Here is a 12,301-nt window from a genome sequence, read left to right on the forward strand (position 1 = left end):
TCACAGATATTCCCTCCTGTGGTCTGGTAGGAAAGGTAAAACCTACAAGAAGTAGTTAAATTACAGTAACTTGAGGCAGAAAGTGATTAGTGCTGTAACTTCGGTTTATCTCTTCTGTCTCTTGATATTTTAGCTCTTGTTAATATCCATATTAGATGTTGTAAAACTTAGCTAAGTAGCTTTGTTTCTTAGTAACACATGTAGATCTGTTTTTTCCCCATGGGGTTCATATTACCTGAAATATTCCTGGAATGTAAACTTAAGAGTTGCCTGATTTTGCGCTAATATATTTAGTCCCTTCCTGATTTTTACAGGATTTTCAAGTCATTTTTTGCATGGGTTTTCACTGCGAAGTTATGTATTAATATAATGGCAGGTAATTCTTAACTTGCTGATTCTTGGAAGGAAACTGAGGCAAGCTGGCAGGCAGGAGCTGCTGGTGCCAGAATCATTGTCGAGAACCTAGGCCTCTATTCTCTGGATGACAGCAAGCTGCCCACTTGCTCTTGATCATTTGTTGCCATCAAATGCTTGAGGAATGTTTGATTTCATGTCCAGGACGGCTCTTTTTGTCTAACTTCAGGAGTGCTGAACTTGAGCTTTGCTCTCTTCAAGGATTCGATGCCCTTTTTGTCTCATTATCCCACTCTTTACCGGCTGCATCCTCACCATTCCTCCAGGAAAGGTGGCACAGGCTTCACTCACCCTTGGAGCGGATCTTTATTTTCAGAGCACTGGGTCGGGGAGAGTTTTTGTCCCCGCGCTGGGAAAAGAAGATGAGGTGGGGCCCTGAGGGCTTTCTCACTTTCCCTTTTCTTCTTGGGCTTGGAGCCCATTTGCTGCTGGTGGCATCGCTTCTTACTTGGGAGCCTTCACCTTCTTTTGCCTTGAGATCTGTGAGGGGCAGACCCTATGCCTGCAGAAGAATTTGTAGCTAAGTGCAGGCACCCCATGTGGTGCCTTGGATAATGGTTTTGGAGCCCTTAGAGCCTTAAAAGTATTCTTTAAAGTCTTGACCCAGGGTCTTGGGGGGGGGGGTGAAAAGACCTAATGTTTGGCCTCCTCCTGCTGTCCCCTCCCTCGCCCGTCCTCACTGCATCTGAGCAGTAAATAGCAAGAACTTCTGCAAGTGCTCTTAGTTGGCTGATGTAATTGAGTAGGAGAACAATCTCCAGAGACAGATACTTTCCCACTTGCATGATGGTCTTGAAAAGGTACTTTGATTTGGGGGAAGAGCGAGTTCCTTTGGAACGTAATCCTGCACTGTACACCGTAGATGACAGACGAGTCCCTTCAAGGATGTGAGGCTGCCGAAATCTACTTTCCTTCTTTCCCTCTTTGGATACTGCAGAACCCGGCTCCTCCTGGCAAGTTGCCAGAAGATTGGTAATTTCTAGGGCTTGCCACTTCCTCTGCTGTCACTGTGGCTAGTGTAGGTCTAGACCACTGGTGTCTGGGGGTAGGGGGGGTGAGGGGAGGGTGTGCCTGTCCTGCTGTTCCCTGGCATGGGCAGGTAGAGAAATATTTGGTAATCTTGTTTTCCCACCGTTACTAGAATGTTCCCAATTGTCTTAGCTGTAAAGACTTTTAAGGAGTATTTCAAGTTACCTCCAGCTACATGTGCAGAAAGAGAGTTCCCCAGGTATTTACTTACTTGCCTACTTATTTAGCCACTTTGATGTTTATCAAGCTCCTCTGTGTTGCTTTGTGACTCTTTAAACCTTTGGGAGTCCCTTTTCTTCTATTTCCGTTGGTTTAAGTGGGTCCAAAGTGCTCAAAAGGCGCTCCACAGCGTTTCTCAAAGTGTGGCCCACAGTCCTTCTCGCTACTTATTAAAAATACAGAATTGGGGACATGACCCCAGACCTGCAGAATCAGAATACCTGATGTGGCCCGACAGTCTGCATGTTTACAAGCTCCCACACTAAACCTGACGACTACTGACAGGAGATGACTGCCTTTTGGCACTAGGAAGCCAGGAGGGGGTAGTGTCTGCCACCCGCCGCGGGCACCCAACTGCCCCCCCCCACCCCCCGCTTCAGCCCCTGGGATAGCTGGGATCCGAATCCCTACTCTGCTTGTTAACAAGAAGTGAGGCACGTTACTTAACTGTAAGCCTCACTTTCCTTGCTGTAACTGGGGATCATAATCCATTTCATAATGGATTGAACGCTCTAAGAAGCAGACCCGAGTGTTTTTTCCCTAGGTGTGATGAAGAGTGGGCGGTTGTAGAAACAGTGGGTCCGCAGAGTATGAGAGAAGTGTAGTAAACTAAGCGTTCTATAAAAGCAGCAAGGCACTTCAGGGGCCAAGTATCTTGCGTAAGCACGGGGTTCAAAGTCCAGCCCTCTTCCATTCTCACACTTGTGAATTCTTTTCTTTTCTTTTCTTTTTTACGGTACGCGGGCCTCTCACTGTTGCGGCCTCTCCCGTTGTGGAGCACAGGCTCCAGACGCGCAGGCTCAGCGGCCATGGCTCACGGGCCCAGCCGCTCCGTGGCATGTGGGATCCTCCCGGACCGGGGCCTGAACCCGTGTCCCCTGCATCGGCAGGCGGACCCTCAACCACTGCGCCACCAGGGAAGCCCACACTTGTGAATTTTTATAATCACATCTCAGGTTTAAAAAAATATTTTTTCAATTTGATTTGTTTTTATTTACCGTTCTCCTTTGCCTCCTTGGAGATATGTCTGAAGTATATTTCATTGTTGTGAATTTGGGACTTTCCCAGACCTTGTCTCTTTAATAGACCCTATTTACCTTTAAGAGAGAGGTTTTTAGGAGGAAGAAATAAGAGCTAATTGGGAAATAAAGTGAAAGTGTCTTTTTCTTTGAAACAACTCCTGGGGAGTGTTTGGGTATATGAATCTTCTGTGTGTGGTCCTATAGGTATAGTGGTGCAAGATATCTTCCATTTGGCCAAGGTGGTTACGATTTTGAACCTTTCCCCAGCTGCTGACTATAGATTTCTGTCTAGTTAGATCTGCCTTTTATAAAAATGTGCTATTGTGTATGTTAAGGATAATAAATAGTGGATATCCCCGTGGATTGTGTCTCCTGGCTGCCAAGGGACGTGAACGGTCCTTGATTGTAAATATGCCCAGGGCATGTGGTAATGTTCCTATTTTAAGTCTATAATTCAGATGGAAATTGAAGCCTTTGTTTATTAACATAGCTTGTGTGGCAGGGCAACTGGGACTGGTCCATTTACTGTTTGAAATTTTATCCATTTAAATCTGATTGTGTCTGTTCTTATTTTAATTCAGCAGTCTGTTTTAAGATCTCTGTAGAGTATAATTCTGCTTGGCTACTTTTGATATATTTCAAGCCTCCTTTAAAAAAAAAAATCAAACTTGTTTTTGACCCTGGTTATTTGAGAGCATGTTGGTAGTTAAATTATTCCCTTCTGCTTCATGGAAAGATACATCTATGAAAGAAAATCATTTTGAGGGAAGGAAAAAGGAATTTCATGCATTTCTTGTGAGGAAAAGAATGGCGGGTTATTTTGCCTCTGAGAGAAATAAAAGTATGAGACATTGTGAGCCAAGGGAAAGGTTGGCCAAACAAGGTTTGGGGGTTTCCTATCCCTAAACATTTTTTTGATTTAAAAAACCCCAACGTTATAGAATGATACAGAACAAACATTTCTTATTGTACCACATTTGCTTCAGATCCTCTTTTAAAGAGACAAGCTTGCAGATGAAGTTGAAAGTCCCTGTGGACTCATCCTTGACCCCATTTCTTTCCCATTCTGTTTCTTTCTTTGCCCATCCTGCATCAGTTAACTAACCATTGACTTTCGTTTCTAGGTATTTTTATACTTTGGCTATTTCCATAGCTCTAGGAATAGTGTTGCTTGTGTCTTTTTTTAGTCTGTGTTTAAATCGTTATCATTCTACAGCTTGTTTTCCTGCTCAGTGTTGTTTTTCAGATTTGTTCATTTATTGCATTGCTCTCAGACTCACTGCTCTCTGTTCTGCTCTGTGACTGTACAGAGCCGACCGTAAATTTTACATCGTTACCATGAGCATTGTGGTCCTTGTCTTGCATGAGTGAGACCTCTCTGGGGTATATACCCTCCTGTAAGTAGAATTGCCTAGGTATAGTGATGCATATCTTCGGCCTTAACCAGATGATGCCGAGTAGCACCATGTGAAAGTGCCACAGTGTTTGAACCATTTTATATTCCCATCGGTGGTTACAGCACACCTATTTCCCCTCATCCTCATTTTTAAAATTTGACAATATATTGGATGTCCTATAGTATCTCAGCTTACATTGCCCTGATTATTAATGAAGTGATACCTTTTTTCATACACTTAATGTCCAGCTGCAGTTCTTTTGTGAAATGCCTGTTCGTACCTCTTGGCCAATTTTTCTCTTAGATAGTTTCTCTTACTGATTTGTTCTTCCTTCCTTTACTGAGTAAATCAAAGTAACGAGAGAACTTCCAGCAACTCACTACCACATGTACCCACGTAACAGTACCTGCATCCACACACCTAAAGGTGAATTATTGGAGCTCCTATGGAAAGCCTTCCCCTCCTTACCTATGCATTAACAGTTCTGTCCTCTTCCGTCTGCATTATCACTTATTTGCTTTCCACAGGACCTTTGCCTGTTATTTCGCCCCTCTGAAACCAAAAACCAAAGCCCCTTCTCTTCGCCTTGCTTCCTCTGCCAGCTGCCACATAATCTCTTGGTATTTTGTAGCAGAACTTTCTGAAGTATCGTATGTACTCACTTTCTCCACTTCTCCTCTTCCTGTTCCTAGTTCCAGTCAGGCTCTTGCCCCTACTGCTCCACCAAAATTAATGTTGCCAAGTTACGGCCGACCCTCACTTAGCTTGATCCAACAAGCGGATCTTAGTCCTCAGCTCATTCACCTTGCCTTGTGCATTGGGCACAGTTGGTCTTTCCCTCCTCAATTCACTTTCTTTCCTTGGCTTCCAGGACATAACATTGGTTGTTTCCTCCTGCTGAGATCACTGATTGCTCCTTCTCAATCTCCTTTTATACATTCCGTCTCTCATTCCTTACCTTTCAATGTTATAATGCCTCAGTCCTCTGTCCTTTTCAGTGTCGTAGGTTTAAATACCACCTATATGCCCACCACTCCCAAATGTAAATTACCAGCTCAGAGCTTTCTTCCAAACTCCACACTGCCTACTCAAAACCTCCACTTGAGAGTTTAGCAGGCCTGTAACCAAACTCCTGATCTCACCCACCTGCCTCTACCTGTGGTCTTCCTCATCTCAGGTGATGACCCCACCTATTATTCCATTTGCTCAGATAAAAAAAACCTTGGAGTCATGCTTGATTTCTCCCTGTTTTCTCATCTCACATTTCATCTATCTACTTTCAGAATATTCCCAGATTCTGACCACTTCTTACCCCTTCACTGCTCTTCCTTGATGTAATCTAACATCATTTCCCACCCAGATTAATGCCATAATCTCCTAATTAGTCTCCCTTTGTTCTCTCTCTTCCTTGCTGTGGTGTCTGTTCTCAGCACATTAACCAAAGTAATTCCTTCAGATGTTAAGTCAGATGTGTGACTTTGTTGTTCTCCCCTCTGGAACTCAGCTGTAGCCACAGTGATGTCTCTGCTGTTCCTTGAACCCACCAGTCATCTCCTAACTCAAGGCTTTTGCGTTGGCTGTCCTCTCTGCCTGTCTCTAGATGACTACATCCCATACCTCCTTTGAGTCTTTGCTGAAATATAATGTGATCAGGGTAGGCCTCACTGAGAAGTTTACAGCTGTGGCTCAGTGCTCCAGTTCTCTCTTATCCTGTTCTGCCTTGTCTTTATCTTGTTTCACTTATCAGCTACTGAGTCTGTGCTTTGGCCTGTCAGTTTGTTCATGAAGCTTTTTCAGTAAAGAACTGTTTAAAATTTTAGTGAAGCCACATTCATCAATGTTTTCATAGTTTGTGTTTATTCAGCCTTGTTTTAAGAAATCCTGCAGGATCCTAGGGTCCAGTAAATTTTTTGGCTACAGTTTTTTGGCTGCTAGATGGGCTAGATTAAATTTGGCCTGAAACGGAGTTGAGAATAAGACCTTGATTAGGAGTCCCTTCCATTCGCTCCAGATGAGCATTAAACAGAGACCTCATTTTGGCATGATAAGCTCCTGTTCAAAAAAATAAATAAATAAATAAAAAGCCAGGCATGCCTTTTAGATGCTGAGATTGGGCCTCCTTCCCAAACCAAGGAGAGGTAAAGATGATTGAAGTTATCTCTAAAGTGAGTCATTGCAGGGCCTACATACAATGTCACTTCTCAGGATGAACAGTGATTACAGCACATATTGGTTTGTGTATTATCCGCCCACCAGATAAATCAAGCATTCTTTTCTATTTTTAGTTTTAAAGTATTTCCATGTAGATTAGAATCTAAACTAGGTAGTCCTTTTTAGCAGGCAAGATTCAGCTAAAGTCTTGTTTTCTCAGAATACATTCCATACCTCAATTGCCTCTTACAGATTTCAAAGGCTTTTATGTACCTGGTAATTTGGAGGAATTGCTTTTATTTTGTAGTTTCTTAGGGACTTCTAATATCTCTCTTGTAAGATGTTTGCACATGTCAATAGCTACTAGATCTTCAGGGTTAAGAGTAACAAAATGACTCTGTTTTCACTTGTGGTATCTTGTTTTCTGCTCGTGCTATTAGTTCTTTCCGAGCTTCATGAGAGACATATAATCAGACTCAAGTCACCCTGTTTTTCTGTTGGAATGTTTGGTATACTATTTATTTTCTTTCCTTCTTTTGAGAGTATCTTGGCTTGGCCCAGTCCTGTCGAGCATCTTTCTTGTTCACACTGCCATGTTCACACACTTAGCTGTATCTCATCCCATGATCTTCATCTGAATGCCTATTGAAACTATTTCTTACCATTCCTTGTTTTGGAGTTCCAAACAAGTGACATTGCCTTAAACCTCTGTGGTGTTTCAGAATAAATAGGGTAAGGTTCTGATATCAGGTTCTGTGGCACATCATAAGGCTGTGTAAGGGAAATGTCAAGTATTTTGTTCAATTCATTTAAAAAAACATTGTTTACTTAGTGAATCACACAGCTCCTCTCTGTGAATAGATTGCCCTGTATTGCTAGGGGAATATGAATACATTGGGACTTCCTTATTCCTGATGGCTGATTCTGGTAACCATTGATATTTGTCTTTATTAAAAATCCTGTTCATTACTGGCACCTAGCATCTTCTGTCTAGCAGGCATTCTTACACTATCATTAGTGTCATCATAAACTATTGTAGGGCTCCTCAGTAGTGACCCACTATTTTCATCTGGCTGCCTGGATGCTTATAAAATATCCATAATCCTATACATCTGCCCTTATGTTGGCCAGCGCTCCCTCTAGCCAGGCAGCTCTTATTTGTCCCATTTTCCTTGTTAAGGAAAACTCAGTGTTATTTCTTTAAAGATTTTCATGTTTCGGGCCATACTTCACTTATTAGGCAGTGATCATGGTTCCCCATGACTTTGATCAGAGTTTGGAAATCCCAGTTGCTCCTGTTCAGAGTGTGGAGATTCCCACGCATCAACTCTGAGAAAGGATAAAGATTCACCTTCAGTTCTAAAGGTGCCTTAAGTTCTTTGAAGAGCATGAGAATGGTGCTGCTGCCTTTATTTTTTTTTTTTTAAGCCAGAGAAATTAGAAGACAGGTGGATGGTGAATGTGAAGCTTGAACTCAAATAATTACGCACATTCTTGGTGATATCAGTGAATTGAAATGTTTAAATGATGTGTTTTGGACACCAAGGCTTGCTTTGGGTCTAGGAGGAAACCTCTATTTCGATGCCCTTGACCTCAGAATTGTCATTAGTATTACTTTAAATATGGGGGTATTAAAATGATAAATGTTCTTTATTTGAGAGTAGTTGGCTATTTAAGAAAACATAATTTGAATACTTCAAGTATAGAATGAATTATATAGAGATCTTGTGTCAGGTGTGTAAAAGATGGCAAAGCAAAGTTGAGGCCAGGTGGGCTAATCATACAGGATGGGGAAGCAGTGGTGTGCATCTAGGTTAGGGGTTATGGCTTAATTTTCTCCTTTTTTTCTGATCCCCCCCCCTTCCAAATATCTGTTCATGCAGTCCTGTCCTTCTAGCATACTTGCTCTTGTATATTATTCTGCATTTTTCTTTTGTGGTAGTACATCCAAGTATTTGAGTTTATACTATGAGGCAGTACTGTATACTTGGGTCTGGGATCACAAAGGACAACAGAAAAGGACAGGGTCTCTGTTCTCATGCAACTTAGGAGCTAGTGGGAGAGACATTAATCATACCAACCAATTTAGCCAACATCTCCCAATTTCTTGTACACAAGCTCTAGTCCTCCATACGCTGTCCTCCCCCTGACTGCAAACTTCTCGGGTTCCTTTGCTTTTATCCCCTCTATCCACTCCCTTGTCAGTCACCTATTAATTTATTTTTTAAAGAGATTCTCCTAGCTCTTAAGTTCCTGTCAATTCCCAGTTCTGTTGCCTTCATCCAGACCCTCTCTCATCATCTCAGTTATACTGCTCAGAGCCCCTCTTTTGGGGGAAGTCTGGGCCCCAAGAAATAATGAAGGAATTGGCTGTGTATTTGTGTGCTGAAATACTGTTTATTCCTGCCTCCCTCCTTTTGCTTGTCTTTTTTTCCCCCCAACTCTAATTTTCTTTCTAGTTTTTTCCTATCCTGCAAACTCATGTTAAGTCCCACCTTGTCAATGAAACATCTCCTGATTACTTCTTTCTAGTTCCATGAATTCTAATAGCACTTAGTCCCTAGTCTATATCACATAATTTAGCACTTATTCAGAACTGCTTTGTGTTACTTCATATCTGCAGGATTTCTTCTGTTATTGTTAGGTTACAAGGATTTTACATCCAAGAGTATAACATACATTTACATAGTGCTTTGTCTGAGGCTAATAGTTGGTAGGTGCTTAATAAAGGCTTACAGAGTAATAGAATGAGATTTATAGTATATCTGTAAATATTAGAAGGACGCTAATACTCAGTAAGCTGCTTCTATACTGCAGTTTATATAGCTCTTTCCCTGTTGATGAACATTTAGGTTGTTTCCAGTTGTGTAAACATTCCATTGCTTATTTTTGAGCCTGTCATTTGGAAAAAGATGGTCTTGTTCCCTGTAAAGCATTTAACCAAATACTTTGTTAATCGTTTACTGTATATCTAGCAATTATTCAATATTTGTGATACTGGGAGCTAGAGCATATTTCAGGTGTGTTGTCATTATCTCGCACTCTTGGCTGTGTTCATGTGTCAGTTTTTGCTTTGTTTTCCCATTCCTGATGTGGTATTTTATTTTGCTTTAAGGATAAGAACAAGAAACTGCGTCCCCTCTATGACATTCCCTATATGTTTGAAGCCCGGGAATTTCTGCGAAAGAAGCTTATTGGGAAAAAGGTAAGTGATGGCAGAAACATAATTTGCAAGTGGTTAGGGGTTGTTTTAATCTGGGCTCTTGTGATGAAATCCCAGAGAGCAGCAAATGACTCTCCTCCACCAAGTTAAGTAGTATTACTTTGATATGAAGAGAGGCGTGTCTCTGTCTCAGGAAGTGGCATCCCTTGGGAGAAGTTTAAAATTGGGGCCCTGACCACAGTGTGATTTCCAGGGCTCTCACGGCATGTTCTTTCCAGGGTCCAGGCTCAATTCCAGTCTCAGTAATTGCATATTGCCCTGAGCTCCATCCACTTCCATTAAAGCAGAGTAGCTCTCTGCTTCTCTCCAGCCACTTGCATTAAAAGTCGGGGCTGTGGGATTTGCTAATGAAAGAAAGTGGCTGCTTTTTTTCTGACTCCCCTGTTTCTGAGGAGAAGAGGGCTTCTGGAATAGGAGCCTGCCTTTTATGAAAGAGGGTGTGGTTTCCTGGTGGTTCGTTGGGAGACTTTCTGGTGTAGTGCAGCGGCTCAGAGGCCCTCAGAGGGCATTTCCTAGTGTTCTTAGAGCAGAATGTTCTATGACCTGCTGCAGAACTTGTTGTTCTGGGAAGCTGATAATGAGCCTCTGATCTTCCACTGATTTTCCCTGACCTCCCCAACCTGCATATCCCGGACATTTCTTTGTGTCCTGGGTAAACAGAGGAAACGAATAGAATAATTCCTGCGGTAATTGAGGGAAATCTGTTCAGAGAAAGACTGATTTGTGTTCTCCTTACTTTCCGTCGGTGGCGATTCTTCCAGGAAATGTTATGTTTTGGGCCAACTTTTATTATAGGTTCAGAAAGGTAAGGCCATTTGGTTCTAAGTCTGACCTCGACATGTGAAGCCATATTAGCATTCTTTACCTACATGCAGGTTTCTAAACGATTGTAGTTGTGAGAGGTTTGTCAAAGTACTGTAGTTACTAGAATGATAAATTATTGCAAGAGATTTTGAAGCTGGGCAAAAGATGAAATTGCTGATTTTGAGGTAGAGAAACCAAACTGGATTCCCTAAAACAAGTATTTATCTCCTCAGATTCCTTGAGAAAATAGGCTCGTTTGTCATTGTATAAAATATTGACAGAATGCTGTATTCATTCATGAAGTGTAGTGCAAATGATGGCTTTCAGCCTCTTTCAATTTCTAGATCTCTTGTTATCTGATTGAATGTCTGACGTCTGTTTCACCAAGTTGATACCATATCACTAATTTACTGACTCATAAACAATGGCATAGAGACAAGCAAGGAATTCCCCCTGCACGTGTTCATTTCTGTTGAGATCCATCCAAAACCACACTGAAAGGAGTGGCAGCGCACATTTGCTTCGTGCACAGCCAGTTGTGTGGTGTGTATTCTGGCTTCCACCTGGTTTGTTTGAATATTGCCCTTCCCTGATTGTGCTTCGTCCCTAGGAGCAGAGATCACAGCTCAGGGTAGCAGCTGCTGAGTGGTTCTAGAAAGTTAGCCCAGGCCTCTGCTTTCAAACACTATGTGCCTGCTGGGCCTTTGTAAGTCCTCTGTCTCAGGATAAAAGAACTGACCTCCAGTGTCAGATATGGCGGCAATTCTTAAGCAATTAGGCTCCTTCTTGGTGGAGAAAACTCATTTACTGTTTCCTCTGCATCAGAGTTGATTGGATTCTATTTGTGCTGAGCCCAAGTTTTGTCCCCCACGGTGACACTGTGTAAACGATGAATACTGTATCCCTGCCTAGGGAGAAGGATGCAGCTAAGCTCTGCTGGGCTGGAACATTCCTGATGCAAACTGCTTTTCCTGACTCACCACCTGAAACCACTTGCCTGTCTTCTGGGCCCATCAGTTGTGACAGCGAACACCCATGTGCTTTGGAGTCTGGGAGCAGACAGGGCAGTGGCTGCCTCAGGGGGGTGGCTAGCACATCATCACACATTTCTGCCAATTCCCTTCAGACCTCTGCAGCTGTTCAGTGCCGCACATGGTGATTAAGAGGCACCGAGAGAGAGCATGTGTGCCTGTGCACGAAAGCTGATTAGTACAGCCTGTCACAGCTTAAACAAGATAATGGAGGTAAAAATCATCTTCTCTGCCCAGACTATTATTTGACCATCCCAGAGAGTCTATAATAAGAAGTTCGGAGGGGCTTCTAGACTGTAGAGCGTTGGGATTGAAGGCAAGGTGGTGAGGTGCTTTGTTAGATTCAGTGGCCTCCATTTCAGTTATGGAAATTCACTTTGGTTCACTCCCGAGATTTAATCCTGGCTAAATGCCGTAAAGTAACCAGGCACCTCTCTGAGCCTTGGTTTTAGCATTTGTGAACTGGGAATATTATTTGCCTTTCCTCTCATGGATGAGAATCCAGGATAATACTAGTCATTCATGTTTTTCCAGGTGCCTGTTGCATTATGTGGTTTGGTTTTGTTTAATAATACTGCTTTCGTTTAGAATCTAGCATTGCCTGACTTTCTCAGGTCTGAGATCAAGATATGTGAATCAGTGCTCAACTGATTTGACTGCCATTAACCCCTTGTGCAGATTTGGGTGTCACCTGGTTCCAGCTTCCACAAAATGTGTATCTGCTTGTGGAGTGTGTATTTGTGTGTGTGTGTGTGTGTGTGTTATCTGGTTTAAGGGAGAGGTGGGTTATGTGCGTATCCTGGAAGTGTTTCAGAAGCTGTCTGAATTGCTATACTGCCTGGTAGAATGCCCTCCCCATCCCTTGTTTACCATCTTCCATCTGTGCTTTCACTAAAATATGACTAAGGAATATGCATGGAGGAGAGAACTGTCTTGCTAATTTCTTCTGGGTTTCTTCATGGTCCCAGTGTAGTGGACGCATGGAATCCTTGGTAACTTCGACATGTCCCT

General features: G+C 42.5%; 1 protein-coding gene across 1 annotated transcript in view; it reads left to right on the forward strand.

Annotated features, from left to right (window-relative positions):
* SND1 (staphylococcal nuclease and tudor domain containing 1) overlaps positions 1-12,301 on the forward strand; it is a 419,761-nt gene that overhangs the window by 147,963 nt on the left and 259,497 nt on the right. The window contains exon 11 of the mRNA XM_082847033.1: positions 9,348-9,437. Coding sequence (XP_082703159.1) covers positions 9,348-9,437 — 90 coding nt within the window. The remainder of the gene's footprint in view (positions 1-9,347; positions 9,438-12,301) is intronic.

The sequence above is a fragment of the Leucopleurus acutus genome, assembly GCF_964270905.1.
Source record: "Leucopleurus acutus genome assembly, chromosome: 9".
NCBI lineage: Eukaryota > Metazoa > Chordata > Mammalia > Artiodactyla > Delphinidae > Leucopleurus > Leucopleurus acutus.